The sequence below is a fragment of the Cydia pomonella genome, chromosome 9 (genome assembly GCF_033807575.1).
Source record: "Cydia pomonella isolate Wapato2018A chromosome 9, ilCydPomo1, whole genome shotgun sequence".
Taxonomy (NCBI): domain Eukaryota; kingdom Metazoa; phylum Arthropoda; class Insecta; order Lepidoptera; family Tortricidae; genus Cydia; species Cydia pomonella.
The window spans coordinates 19709019-19722642 of NC_084711.1; the positions used below are offsets into that span (position 1 = coordinate 19709019).

The 13624-nt window shown below is 43.1% G+C and overlaps 1 protein-coding gene across 1 annotated transcript; it reads right to left on the reverse strand.

The window, feature by feature from the left end:
• Positions 1 to 7191: 7191 nt before the first annotated feature.
• Positions 7192 to 11669, reverse strand: LOC133521643 (YEATS domain-containing protein 4). The gene is made up of 4 exons (XM_061856725.1): positions 11340 to 11669; positions 10984 to 11265; positions 9569 to 9758; positions 7192 to 9097 (listed from the first exon to the last, which is right to left on the reverse strand). Exons 1-4 carry the CDS (start codon positions 11385 to 11387, stop codon positions 8922 to 8924), a joined length of 696 nt encoding a protein of 231 aa, XP_061712709.1. The 5' UTR covers positions 11388 to 11669; the 3' UTR covers positions 7192 to 8921.
• Positions 11670 to 13624: the final 1955 nt, after the last annotated feature.

Sequence of the window (13624 nt, forward strand, 5' to 3'; positions counted from 1 at the left end):
ATGTGCGTGGCCCTTTCATTCAATATGTAATCCTAACGAGTACCTACTGGTCGACTACTGGAGGACTCGTGGGCAACTGAAATAAGCGCGCTCCCACACCAAAATTGTAGTGTAGAGCTTATGTGTGGTGAGGTCGATTGCCTTATGTGTTCCTTTGTGGCGATCACTGCACACAGCATTATAATCATGATTAACGTATTAACCTCCCCGCCGGAGTCGGTTAGATAGTATCAGCGCGCGAGCGGATGGTTGGGAATAGCATAGACCACGTAGCCGGTTTGGCTATACAGCGGCCGGCGCTCGCGCCGCTCCGGCAGTGCGATCTCATCCGCGACGGCGAATGCATGTCTCTCCGCTTATCGATCCGCTACATACGCGAGTGCAGCGCTTACGCCTAATTTTGTGTTATTTCGCTTTCTTTCGTGTTTCCTTCCTTCTGACTGTAATCTGTGCTTTCTATGCTCTTGTGCCTGTGCTTCTTCTCTCTTGTAACTGTCCTTAAACTTTTAAATTAAACATAGTGTGTCTACAACGGACTTGTTATTCAACGCCCGGTAGGCACCCTATATTGGTGACCTCCGATTTCGAACTATAATACGCAAGTGAAGTTGATAGCTAGTGAAGTTAAAGGCATGTGCGGCGACGATAAGAAAAAAGAAAATAGTGCCGGCGGGGCTGGTGGTTCGCAGCCGCCATCGAATGATGTGGACTCCAACGGTTCTGTATTTAAGGTGTCCGTGCGCGCACCGCCATTTTGGCCCGCAGAGCCCGCTTTATGGTTTAAACAGATGGAAGCTCAGTTTGATGTATCGGGAATAACGAGCGAATCCACAAAATATAATTACATCGTGTCGCAGTTGGAACACCAATATGTATTGGAGGTTAAGGATATAATAACAAATCCTCCGGCATTAAATAGATATACGAAATTAAAAACCGAGCTTATATCTAGATTATCGGCGTCGCAGGAAAAGCGGGTGTTGCAACTAATGAAGCACGAAGAGCTGGGTGAAAGAAAACCTTCACAGTTTTTGAGACATTTGAGAACGTTAGCCGGTAAAACTGTAACGGACGACTTTTTGAAAACTGTATGGTCTAGTCGCTTGCCTAGCGGCTTGCAAACGTTAATAGCATCCCAGTCAAGTGCCACGTTAGAAGAATTAGCCGATTTAGCGGACAAGGTTCACGATATTGCACCTCAAACGCCCCAGGTATGTGCTGTAGGTGGAGATCCTTACGCCATAGAGATGGCAAAGCAAATGGCGAACCTGGCAAGAGAAGTAGCGTCACTAAAGGCCAATTTTGGAAACCAAGCGCACTCATCAAGGTCCGGCTCGCGAAATAGTTACCGTGGTAGGAGTCGTACGCCATCTACAGGCCGGCACAGGGACCGATCAGCTTCGAAGAATAGAGATCCATCGGTGTGCTGGTATCACAATAGATTTGGAGATAAGTCGACGCGGTGTACCAGGCCTTGCAATTATCCGGGGTCGGAAAACTTCGACGGCAGCCGGAAGTAGCGGCTAGCGACTGCCGATCAAAGCCGAGCCGCCTCTTCGTAGTGGACAAAAACTCTAAGGTACTGTTCCTGGTCGACACAGGATCGGATTTGTGCGTGTACCCGCGCGCAGCTCTTAGAGGACTGCGTAAGAAGACAAACTACGAGTTATTTGCAGCAAACGGCACTATAATACCCACTTACGGCTCGGTTCAACTGCAACTGAATTTGGGACTGCGCCGCGTGTTCAGCTGGAGCTTTGTGGTCGCCGATGTTTCTAAACCGATCATAGGGGTTGACTTTCTGTACCATTTTGATATTTTGGTTGATTGCAGAAACCAACGCCTAATCGACAACTACACAACGCTCACCGTGAAGGCCCCCACTCAGCCAGCAGCAGAGACCATAATGGCCATATCGTCGGTAAAGGTGACGGCTGGAGAATCCAGGTACCTAGACATCTTGCGTAAATACCCAGACATCACCCGTCCAGCAGGTACGCCAACAGTGCCCAAGCATAACACTGTGCATCATATACGTACCACACCTGGCCCACCCGTGTCAAGCAGACCGCGACGCCTCCCTCCCGACCGTCTCAAGATCGCTCAGAAAGAGTTTGAGGCCATGCTCCAGAACGGTACTGCAGTCAGGTCTGAGAGTCCGTGGTCGTCTCCGCTTCATCTAGCTCCTAAAAAGAATGACGGTTGGCGGCCATGTGGTGATTACCGTGCCTTGAATGCACGCACCATTCCAGATAAGTACCCGGTACGGCACATCCAGGATTTCACTCAACAGTTGGCCGGCAGCAAGGTGTTCTCCAAGGTTGACCTGGTGAAAGCATACAACCAGATACCAGTATACCCTCCTGACATTCCCAAAACCTCCATAATAACGCCATTCGGGTTGTTCTCGTTTCCGTATATGACGTTTGGCTTACGTAACGCTGCGCAAACGTTTCAACGTTTTATTGACGAGGCGCTTAGAGGCTTGGACTATTGCTACGGATACCTTGACGACATCCTGATCTTTTCTGCAAATGAGGAGGAACATGAGGAGCATCTACGTCAGCTGTTCCAGCGGCTGTCAGACTATGGAATCCTCATTAACGCTGCAAAGTGCGAGTTTGGTGTGTCATCGATCACCTTCCTCGGCCATGAAGTGAGTGCAGAAGGCATCCGGCCACTACAGTCCAAGGTTCAGGCGGTTTTGGATTACCCTGTCCCCAAAAATGTGAAAGAACTCCGTAGATTTCTCGGGATGATTAACTTCTATCGAAGGTTCATTCCAGGTGCGTCAGCGTTGCAAACAAAGTTGAACGTCGTGCTGAGTGGGCCAAAGAAGAAGCCGACCCAAGAAATCGAGATGACGCCTGAGATGTTGGAAGCTTTTGCAGCATGCAAAGAAGGTTTGTCCAAAGCTGCCATTCTAGCTCATCCGCAGACAGATGTTGAGCTAGCAATCTTCACAGATGCCTCGGATGTCTCGATCGGAGGCGTACTTCAACAACGCGCGTTACAAGGGTCATGGGAACCTCTGGCGTTCTTCTCTCGTCACCTCAAGCCGTCACAGAAAAAGTACAGTCCGTACGACAGGGAACTGCTGGCCATTTACGAAGCTATACGCCATTTCCGTCACATGGTCGAGGCCAGGCCGTTTACCATCTATACGGACCATAAGCCATTGACGTCCGCGTTCACTTCAACGAGAGAGAGCTGTTCCCCTAGGCAGTTCCGCTATTTTGATTTCATCTCCCAATTTACTACTGATGTTCGCTACGTAGCCGGGAAAGACAACGTAGTAGCAGACGCGCTTTCCAGAGTTGAGGAGATTAATGGGCCCATAGATTACGAAGCCTTGTCACGAGCGCAGGATGATGACATTGAATTGAAGGACCTTCTACAAAATGGATCTGGACTCAATTTAAAGAAAATTCAGCTATCTGACACTCATGCACAGCTTTATTGTGACGTCTCGACAGAGAGTGTAAGACCGTACATCACTGACGCCTTTCGACGACCAGTGTTCCACGCTATGCACCAGCTGAGCCATCCAGGTCCCAGGGCTACCACCAGAATGGTGGCACAAAGATTTGTTTGGCCAGGAATCAAAAGAGATTGCCGCCAGTGGGCGAAAGAATGCGCAGATTGCCAGAGAAACAAAATCTCGCGCCATACCACCTCTCCTATATCTCCTTTTCCTACTCCATCTGAAAGGTTTTCCCATGTCCACATGGACATCGTAGGGCCGTTACCATACTCTTCTGGTTACAGGTACTGCCTCACGCTTATCGATCGCTTCACTCGTTGGCCTGAGGCATACCCTTTACCTGACATCACGGCGGAGACCTGCGCCCAAGCCTTTGTCGCGGGTTGGGTAGCTCGGTTCGGCTGCCCTCAGAAGATCACAACGGACAGGGGGGCGCAGTTCCAATGTGAACTGTTTCGTGCCCTGTCAGCCATCCTGGGTGCCGAACATCGTCCGACCACATCGTACCATCCACAATGCAACGGGATGTTGGAGAGGCTGCACCGACAGCTCAAGGCGGCCATCATGTGCCACACCAACACTCACTGGACTGAGGTACTACCACTAGTGCTGCTGGGCATCCGCAGCGCCTGGAAGGACGACGTGAAGTCTTCAGCAGCCGAGCTCGTATATGGGGAACCCCTGCGCCTGCCCGGTGAGTTCTTCACGCCTACGTCGGACATTACAGTGGACTACGCTGATTTTACATCCAGGCTACGACACCACATCTCGACTTTGAATCCAGTACCAGGATCTCGGCACGTTCAGAGAGCATTCTACGTACCAAAAGACCTGAGTACTGCAGACTATGTGTTCCTGCGTCAAGGACCTGCCAAGAGAGCCTTAGATTCCCCATACACAGGTCCATACAAGGTGCTGCAGCGAGGAGACAAGACCTTTAAAATCGACATCAGAGGTAAAGAGAACACTGTAACCATAGACCGACTCAAACCAGCATATGTGACCAGGGATGACGACTCCAGAGGTTCCAGCCCCATCCAAACTCCAACCACGGCTACACCGGTACCCGTGGAGCCTGCTACCACCAGGAAGACGCGCTGCGGTCGATCAGTGCGGTTTCCAGATTACTATCGACCGTAGCAAGCAACGGTCTCGGTGGGGGAGTAGTGTGGCGATCACTGCACACAGCATTATAATCATGATTAACGTATTAACCTCCCCGCCGGAGTCGGTTAGATAGTATCAGCGCGCGAGCGGATGGTTGGGAATAGCATAGACCACGTAGCCGGTTTGGCTATACAGCGGCCGGCGCTCGCGCCGCTCCGGCAGTGCGATCTCATCCGCGACGGCGAATGCATGTCTCTCCGCTTATCGATCCGCTACATACGCGAGTGCAGCGCTTACGCCTAATTTTGTGTTATTTCGCTTTCTTTCGTGTTTCCTTCCTTCTGACTGTAATCTGTGCTTTCTATGCTCTTGTGCCTGTGCTTCTTCTCTCTTGTAACTGTCCTTAAACTTTTAAATTAAACATAGTGTGTCTACAACGGACTTGTTATTCAACGCCCGGTAGGCACCCTATACCTTCTAGTAGTTGAGGTGGTCTGTGGTGTCTGGCATATGTAGCAAACATTGTTATTTACTTACTTTTTTTTTAATACTACGTCAGTGGCAAACAAGCATACGGGCCGCCTGATGGTAAGCAGTCTCCGTAGCCTATGTACGCCTGCAACTTCAGAGGAGTTACATGCGCGTTGCCGACCCTAAACTTACTTGATATTTTACAGAGAACTCTATTGCTTAGACAATAAGAGTTACGCCTGGTAGTTCTTACTTAAAATCTTTCGTAAAATACGATATTCATCCGTGAAGTTGTACCTAAAGTAAAGGGTGCTCCCACTTATTTTGCTATATTAAATAGAACCTTATTACCGAGCTAGAAAGGTGTTCGTACCAAACTCGAGAAAATGTACTCAATCCGCCTAGATATACGTTCGTAACACGCACTCATTGAAGCCGTCCGCCATTGCAGTGTCACACCTGGTCGTCAATGGTGAACGGCGCGGCCTCTGTCAAATTGTTCCTTCAACTTCCTCTAGTGTACCCAGCCGTAGGCGAAGATCGTATTTTATCCGCTTTGTAGCGAAAACCACTAAGCCCGCGGACTGGACGCAAGCGGCGCGCGGCACGGCGAGCGGCATATCAAGACCGTTCATACATTGCACTTAGGCTTGAGTCGGTCAGGACCGAAGAACTAAAAGGAATGAAATCCCACCACAGACCGAAAGGAACTAGTTCATCTTAAGCGCTCTTAATCGGTCTCGGTCCTTTAGTTCAGTAATAGAAATAGAAATAGAAATCTTTATTGCGAAACCATGGTACATAATAGATGTTATATTAGAGTGTGAAAACACATGGCACCCTGTTAGGGCATTGCAAATAATCTTACATCTAGGTATTCTAGTTTCTATCATGTAATGTTCTTAATTAGTCAGTAGTCGGTATGTCAGCGGGCCTACCGCGAACCACGTTCGACGGGTTGCCTCCCTGTCACACTTACGTACGAATTTACAAGTGCGACAGAGAGGCAACACGTCGAACGTGGTTCGCCCTCAGTACCAAGTAACAAATCGGTCGGGAGCGAATGATCGGAATGAGTCAAGGTCAAGAAATTCGCTCTCTCACGCTCTCGCTCTGTTTATTTGCGAGCGAGAGCAAGATATAACCTAGTCATACTCATTCAGATCTCGAGATTTGCTCCTGAACTAAAGGAACTAAAGGACCTAAAAGAGCGAACTAGTTCGTTTGACCGATTGACCGAGATCGGAGCGCTCTTTTTAAAGACCGAGCGGGCACAACTCTAATTGCACTTGACCGAATGTATAAACGGCCTCGCCGCGCCGTGCGCCGCTTGCGTCCAGTCTTACTATCATACATACATACCTGCCGACCTAGCGAAGGTGACAATCGCTATTCCTTCGACATCGAACCGCCAGTGGGGCGACACTCCTTTCGGTCATTCTCGGCTCCGTTTGGCTCAGCATTGCTGGGATAGTGCCATAAGTTAGAAAGGGATAGCATCATTTGCCCGTTAATCGCTGTCAGACTTTGGTTTTGTAAGAAGTGTCATTTCTGTACGGTAAGTAGTATTATTTCTGATTTATTCTGTGGAAACGCTGTGTCTCTCTATCATTCTTCTATATTAGTACGACAGTGACAGTCGAGTTTCGATCGCTACGAGCGTACCTAAGCGATTTGCATGTTGGTTATGAACCTCGTTCCAACGAAATAACGAGATATTCTACATTAAAATCTCAAATTGATATTTTTATGGTAAGTATGATATCAAAGCCATCACATAACTTATGGGAAGACAATGTACAGTGAGTTGCGTAATTGCATTGAGAAATTATGAATGAATTCATTCATGAAGTCGCCGTGCACTTGTGGTACCTATTGATTGATATCTAATATTTAATTGATTTGATTCCATATTTGTAATTGTATTTTGTTATTTTTATGATAAAAATATGACATGTAAAAGTGCCCCTGTGGTCTATTTGCTGAATAAATGTTTGTTTGTTAATTATGTCTTTCTCTGGGAAAAGAGACATCAACCTCTGTGTATGAAAAGTTATTGTTAATTGCAGCGAGGACTTTTTTCAAAAAAGACACCGTGTCCAACACTCAACGTTATGAACAAAGATACATACAATATAAAAAAGGTTTTATTTCATGCTTACATAATGCAGTCTTACATTAATAGGTACCTAAAATCCTAACTATACCTACTTAATTTTATTAAGGTAAGGTGGGGTAAGACTGTCACCGGGACAAGACAAACACTTGTATGGGATCCTCATACTGTTTGTCTTGCCCCGAGCAAAATAAACTATGTTCATCTTACCACGTCTTACCTTATTATATATTGTCTTTGATATAAAGGTAAAATACTGACGCAGCGTGGAATGGCCTCCAAAAATGTGGACTGTCGGCCTCCATAAAACTCCAGTATCTTTAACCCTTTGAACACCACGCCTGTTATAGATAAGTTTTAGACAAAAATTTTATAGCTGACTGTACTTTTCTTTCCACAGGCAACTAATACTCATCGAGACAATTCTAAAAACCCGAAACACAATTAGGTTGCGTTGTTTTATCACAGAGTTCCTATGGTCACCTGTCTCCATCATCAGATCAGCTCGATGGTACAATAATATTGCATTGTCACCCAAGTTACATATGTATGCAAATTTTCATCTTCATCGGAAACCGGGAAGTGGGTCAAATTTAACTTTCAAGATTTGATTACAGACAACGGGACAGGTGAAACTAAATAAAAGCTTGTAAAAACGCGCCAAGGTAAACATTTTGAAATGCACAATAATTATTTGTTTTATACTAGGGCAAAGTTGTTTAACTGCTCGTGCTAATATTGATACCCGAGTAAGCGAAAGATTCCAAAATTGAACCATTAGCATAGCGAGTGATTTGAGAAGTGGAATCTTGAGCGTGGCGAGGGTTTCAAGGCACGAGGGTTAAACAAACTTTGCCTCCCGAGTGAAACACAAAATTTTTCACCACAACAACGCTTGGAAATTACTCTGCAATACCAAAAAAATCAAACCAAATCAAATCTAAATTAACGTAATAAAAAAAATACCATTTCAATCAATCTTCATCAAATAAATCATTATTTAAATTAAAAGTCAATTCTATCAGCTAACATAAGGAAACAACTCAAAATTTTCATCTGATTACTTTACCCGACATGTGGATAAAATCCTTTACCAGTTGGTGTGGTGTAAAGATTAATATTAACCTGTAAACTAGCGTGTATGTGGACATCTGCGTCAGGCAAAGGGTTTAACAGCTGGAAACAGTAGTGAAATTTTTTAATTTTTTGAATATGTGAGATCCCTTTAGTACGTTTCTCACCGAACGGGCGGAGTCGGACCGCGTCGGAATACATCTTCAATGTGCCTATACATTATGTATGGCAGACGCGATGGAGTCCGTCCGGAGCCGTCCGCGTCCGCAAGGAGCCGGCCGGCTTGCGGCCGTACAAATTTAAAATGCGTTCCGACGAGGCCCGACTCCGCCCATTTGGTGGTTTTTTTTTATACTACGTCGTTGGCAAACAAGCATACGGCCCGCCTGATGATAAGCAGTCTCTGTAGCCCATGGACGAATGCAACAACAGAGGAGTTACATGTGCGTTGCCGACCCCAACACTCCGCACCCTCGTTGAGCTCTGGCAACCTTACTCACCGGCAGTAACACAACACTATGAGGAGGGTCTAGTGTTATTTGGCTGCGGTTTTCTGTATGGTTGAGGTACTTTTCCAGTTGGGCTCTGCTCTAGATCTGGAATGACATCCGCTGTACTGTGCCCTAACAAACAAAGCGAGATGACATTCACAGTTCCCGTTAATCGTACTTATATAACGGATAGCAAGCCCGAAGAACTGTTTTGTAGTTTGGCAATTTCCTCCTTAAACTTGGCTCCGGTTTCCTTAGCTAGCTGCAACTTTTCCTTCAGCTCTGCGATCTCGCTGCGCACCTTGGCTTGTGCTGCTATGATCTTTTCTAAAGTTTTTTCTTTCTTTTCTTCAACTGAAATTTTAAATTAGTTTTGTACTTTTGAAAGACTTTGCAGTGCAGCATGGAATTTTAAAGGGTACCTATATAGAAAATAATGTAAATACAAAATGATATTTGATATACAAAACATTTTTAGATGATATACTTTTTTGGCTGATTGCAAACTGACTGTTAATAACTAACTAGACCTAGACTAACTAACTAACTAACTACTGTTGTTGTTGTTGTTCTACTGTTGTGAACTAGATAAGAATGATTTTATTAGAATAGAAATAATTTATTTGTAAACACAAACACAAAATAGAAAATGTGTGTCTATGTAGTTTTCATTTGAGAAATGTGTTTACACATAAGTACTATAATATCTGCTTTCTGTTTTTTCTTAAATAGAACTTTTACGAATTTAAAGAATATTATAAAACTCGAATAGTGTATTTTTTTTAAATCTTGACCGTTAAAGGGTACATTATCTAGGAGACTTACAATTAGTGTCATGAGTCCAAGGTCCATTAGTGACAGGTTTGACTGTGGTGAGCAAGTGCTGCATCAGCTGCGTTGGCTCCTGAAACACAATTTCTTCATAGGACTCGCTGACAAGCGCCCGGCCAACTGTTGGGGGAGCACCCTCTGATGCTGGCGACTGGAAGAGCTTGAGGATGTGATACAGGGTTACCTGAAAATGTATGTTTGAAATTGAATATGTTTATATAAATGGTACTCTTAAATACGTGAATGATACTCTTATTTTTAAATGAATATAAATAAATGTAAGTTCAAACAGATAATAGTACTACATACAGAGTTCTGATTGTCTAACAAAATCAATATTTAATAGCAGAAGGTCATGAATCATGTTCTCCCAACCTATTTCATAACATGCTCTTTTTAGGGTTCCGTATCCAAAGGGTAAAACGGGACCCTATTAATAAGACTGCTGTCCGCTGTCCATCTGTCACCAGTCTGTATTTCATGAACCGTGAAATTTTCATAGATGATATATTAATGTTGCCATTATAACAACAATTACTAAAAAATAAAATAAATATTTATGGGGGCTGCCATACAACAAACGTGATTTTTTCCCGTTTTTTGCGTAATGGTACAGAACCCTTCATGCTAGATGTTGACTTTGTACTTGGCCTGTTTTTTAATAAACTGGATAATGACAGCTTCATACAGAGAGCTCTGGAAAACCTCGGAGGAGGCATATAAGGTCTTATAAGAGGAGTTCTCGTACATTCTCTCTTATTCTTAATTTAATCTGATGTGTATTCTTTTTTGTATTTGAGAACTTAAAGGCTTATTTTTTTTATCAATGTAGTTGTAATTAGTGTGCATTCAAATAAGTAGTCATACATAACAATTATCAATTAAAGTCTAATTATCTCATTTAGTATATGAGTATTTTTCCCAATACTAGTCTTTTGAGATGCATCCAAATAAGCAAGATGCATGTATAACATTTTTGACATGTTCTATGGTGGTTAAAATGTCCAAAAATCATTCTTTAAAAAATGGCTTTCTTGAAATTTATTATTTAATAGCCACAATGGATTGAAGGAATTGTTCCACACATTCAAGATTTGATTCATGACATGAGTCACATGTTAGTTCATATCATAGTAACATATCAATATTAAAAAAAACTATCTATCAAACTAAATTTATTCATCTAATCTATCAAATAAAATAAAATAAACTGTATAACAGCAAAAATCTAAATTCGTCAATTACGGACAGTTTTCTCTGTCACTCTAATTATGTCTTAGTAAAAGTAAAAGTATAAGAGAAAGATCCCCGCAATTTGCGACTTTTGGTTTTCGCGTTAGGCCCCAGATTCTCGGAACATTTCCATTTTGAAGTTCACCACCAGAAATCAATCAAAAGTATAAGCTTACAGGTCTCTCATTTGGATCATGGAAATGCAGCTTGATAACGATCTCGAACTCGCCCCAACCCGTCTCAGTGAGCTCGTACGGTGGCTTCGTCACAATCCTATTCGGGTTCGCGTAACTCTCATGCAATTTAAAGTTCACTTTCTTAATGTAATTCGACATGTCTTCGTTCGCATAAGGCTTCACGTACACCGTCCATTGATGCGTGTGCCCATCTTCTTCTCGCTTCTTACCGAAATACCTCGCTATGTTGCCGTAGACTATTGGTTTGACGATTGTAAGACCCTGAAAATTATATTGTTAAGTAAATTTAGAAATCAGAAAGCTTTTGAGAAAGATCTATTGGCTTTAAGACTTACTTTTATTCGTCCACCTGAATCCGGCCCGAAGTCTGTCGGTAGACTCATTGTATTATTAGTTTCAGGAAAGATATTTAATAGCTATACAAGCAAAATAAACAAAATACAAGCTCAATCAATTTTTCGTGTTATGAGCTATCGTATCAAATCTAAACTAACCTTAAAAGCAAGCTGTCAATGTCAATTCGACAACTTTAGGAAACGTTCGGAACACTAGATGAATCACACATTTTGAACGAAAAACTATCCGGGGTTAGACCAAGGTTAGACTAATATTTGGTTATGCCTTCTCAACCGACCACCCCGGTTTGGCATAAAGCCTGTTTACATGCGCGCGGAGACTTGCCAAGCATCAGGGACGCAGTTATGCGTTAGAGGAAACAAGGGATAATACTATCTCATTCCACCGCATAGCTGCGTCCCTGTGACGCTTGGCAAGTCTCGGCACGCATGTAAATTAGGCTTAATAAACTCTGGCAAACCAACTTTGTCAGTAGAAAAAGCCGCGAATTTCAAAATTTGTACAGAGAACGATCCTTCGCGCCTAAATTTTTCAAATTTGTTGCCTTTTTACAAGCTTTTCTGTATTTTATGTATCTCAGAAGCTAATTTTGACCAACTTCCCGATTTCCGATTCCGATTGAGCTGAAAATTTGCATAAGTATATGTAAATCAGACTACCGCGAACACCGATGTTCTCAAATTGCGGGGCCCATCTTTCTCTTTTACACACAGAAAACCGCCTTTTACTCCAATTAAGGCTGCAGAGTGACAGAGAAAGATGTCGGCAATTTGCGAACTTCGGTGTTCGCGGTTATAGCCCTGTCTGTATGTCTGAGTCATCGTCGCTCTCAAACGGATGGACCAATTTAGATGTAGTTTTTTTTGTTGCGAAAACGAGTTGACTTGCTGGGGTTTTAGCTATGTTTAATAAAAATCGGTCGTTTCCAAAATTAAGTAACTAGTCTAAAAGCGATGGATACTCGTACAACGTTTTATTAAATAAAATATTACACTTATAGCGCAATATAAAAATATGGCAGACACTAGGGCCTCTGCAGAGTCAATAAGCAGCCATAGTGCGTGTTTTAGTTTTTAAAATATTTTTTATGATATATATGCTAGTTTTAAGGTATTTATCTATGGGCCCATAGTTGCCTGAAAATACAGATTTTCATTTCATTTCATTTCAATAAGAGGCAGAAAATATGCACAAAACGAAAAATACCTATATAAATCAGCAAAAACATTGACGTGCCTCCAAGATAGCGGCGAGATCAATCAACAATCAATCATAATTTTCATGCAAACTTGGTTACGTTACAAAGTATTTTTATAGTCGGTTACTTAGCAACTAAAAATGTCGTGAGCTTTATGACCTTGACCGACCTTACCCGTCCTATTGTTTGCGCACATCTTAATATTATTTTTCTTTAACTAAAGCCTTCAGAATATAAGTGCTTGAGTGAAAATAAGTGACGTTCGGATAAGAGTTTAAAGATCATCAAGTTATCAGATATGTATAACGCTAAGCCTCCACCACAACTGATTTTGACTGGATGTCCAAACCACGCAGAGGTTTGGCGAGAATGGTATTCCCAGTTCATAGCTTTTCTGAAGGCATCCGGTGGCGATAGAGGCGGATCCGTCGTGAAAGCAGGCTTATTACTCGAATTGATCGGCCCGAAAGGTTACAATATATTTTCGTCTTTCGTGTTTGAAGAGGACGAGGACAGACAAAATTTTGAGAAACTCGTTCAAAAGTTCAACGATTACTTTACTCCGAAACAATGTTCTGCTGTAGCGCGCTATAATTTTTTCACTAGAAATCAAGAACAAGACGAAAGCATAGACGATTATGTAGCTGCGTTATGGAGTTTAGCATCGCAGTGCCGATTTGATCATTTGGAAGAAGGATTAATAAGGGATCGTATAGTTTGCGGTATTCGGAAAGATGACACACGCAAAGTCTTACTCGAAACAGATGATTTAGATTTAGAGAAGGCTCTAGAAATTTGCAGGGGTAATATAAAACCAGGTAAAGGAAAGGAAGTTGGAGGTGAAGCCAGTGGAGACGTAGGTTCTGAAGGGGCCATGAACAGGCAAAGTAACAGAAGAGGACGTGGCTACCGTCGACGACTCGCTACTTCCATCAGGTTTACTAACTGGAGTTCCACTTGCTGATAGAACTGGGATTTGGTTGAGAATTTCCATGATGAAATCGTTAAAAAGATTGAAATTAACAGTCAGATTACAAGCCAAATATAGCCGGTTAAACTAGATTG

Bases quoted from the DNA above. Each gene is read 5' to 3' on its own strand.
- LOC133521643 (XM_061856725.1), bottom strand. From the start codon at position 11,387: ATGAGTCTACCGACAGACTTCGGGCCGGATTCAGGTGGACGAATAAAA. The intron at 11,266-11,339 runs GTAAGTCTTAAA...TATAATTTTCAG, and splicing joins ATTCAGGTGGACGAATAAAA to GGTCTTACAATCGTCAAACC. The intron at 9,759-10,983 runs GTAAGCTTATAC...ATACATTTTCAG, and splicing joins ATGATCCAAATGAGAGACCT to GTAACCCTGTATCACATCCT.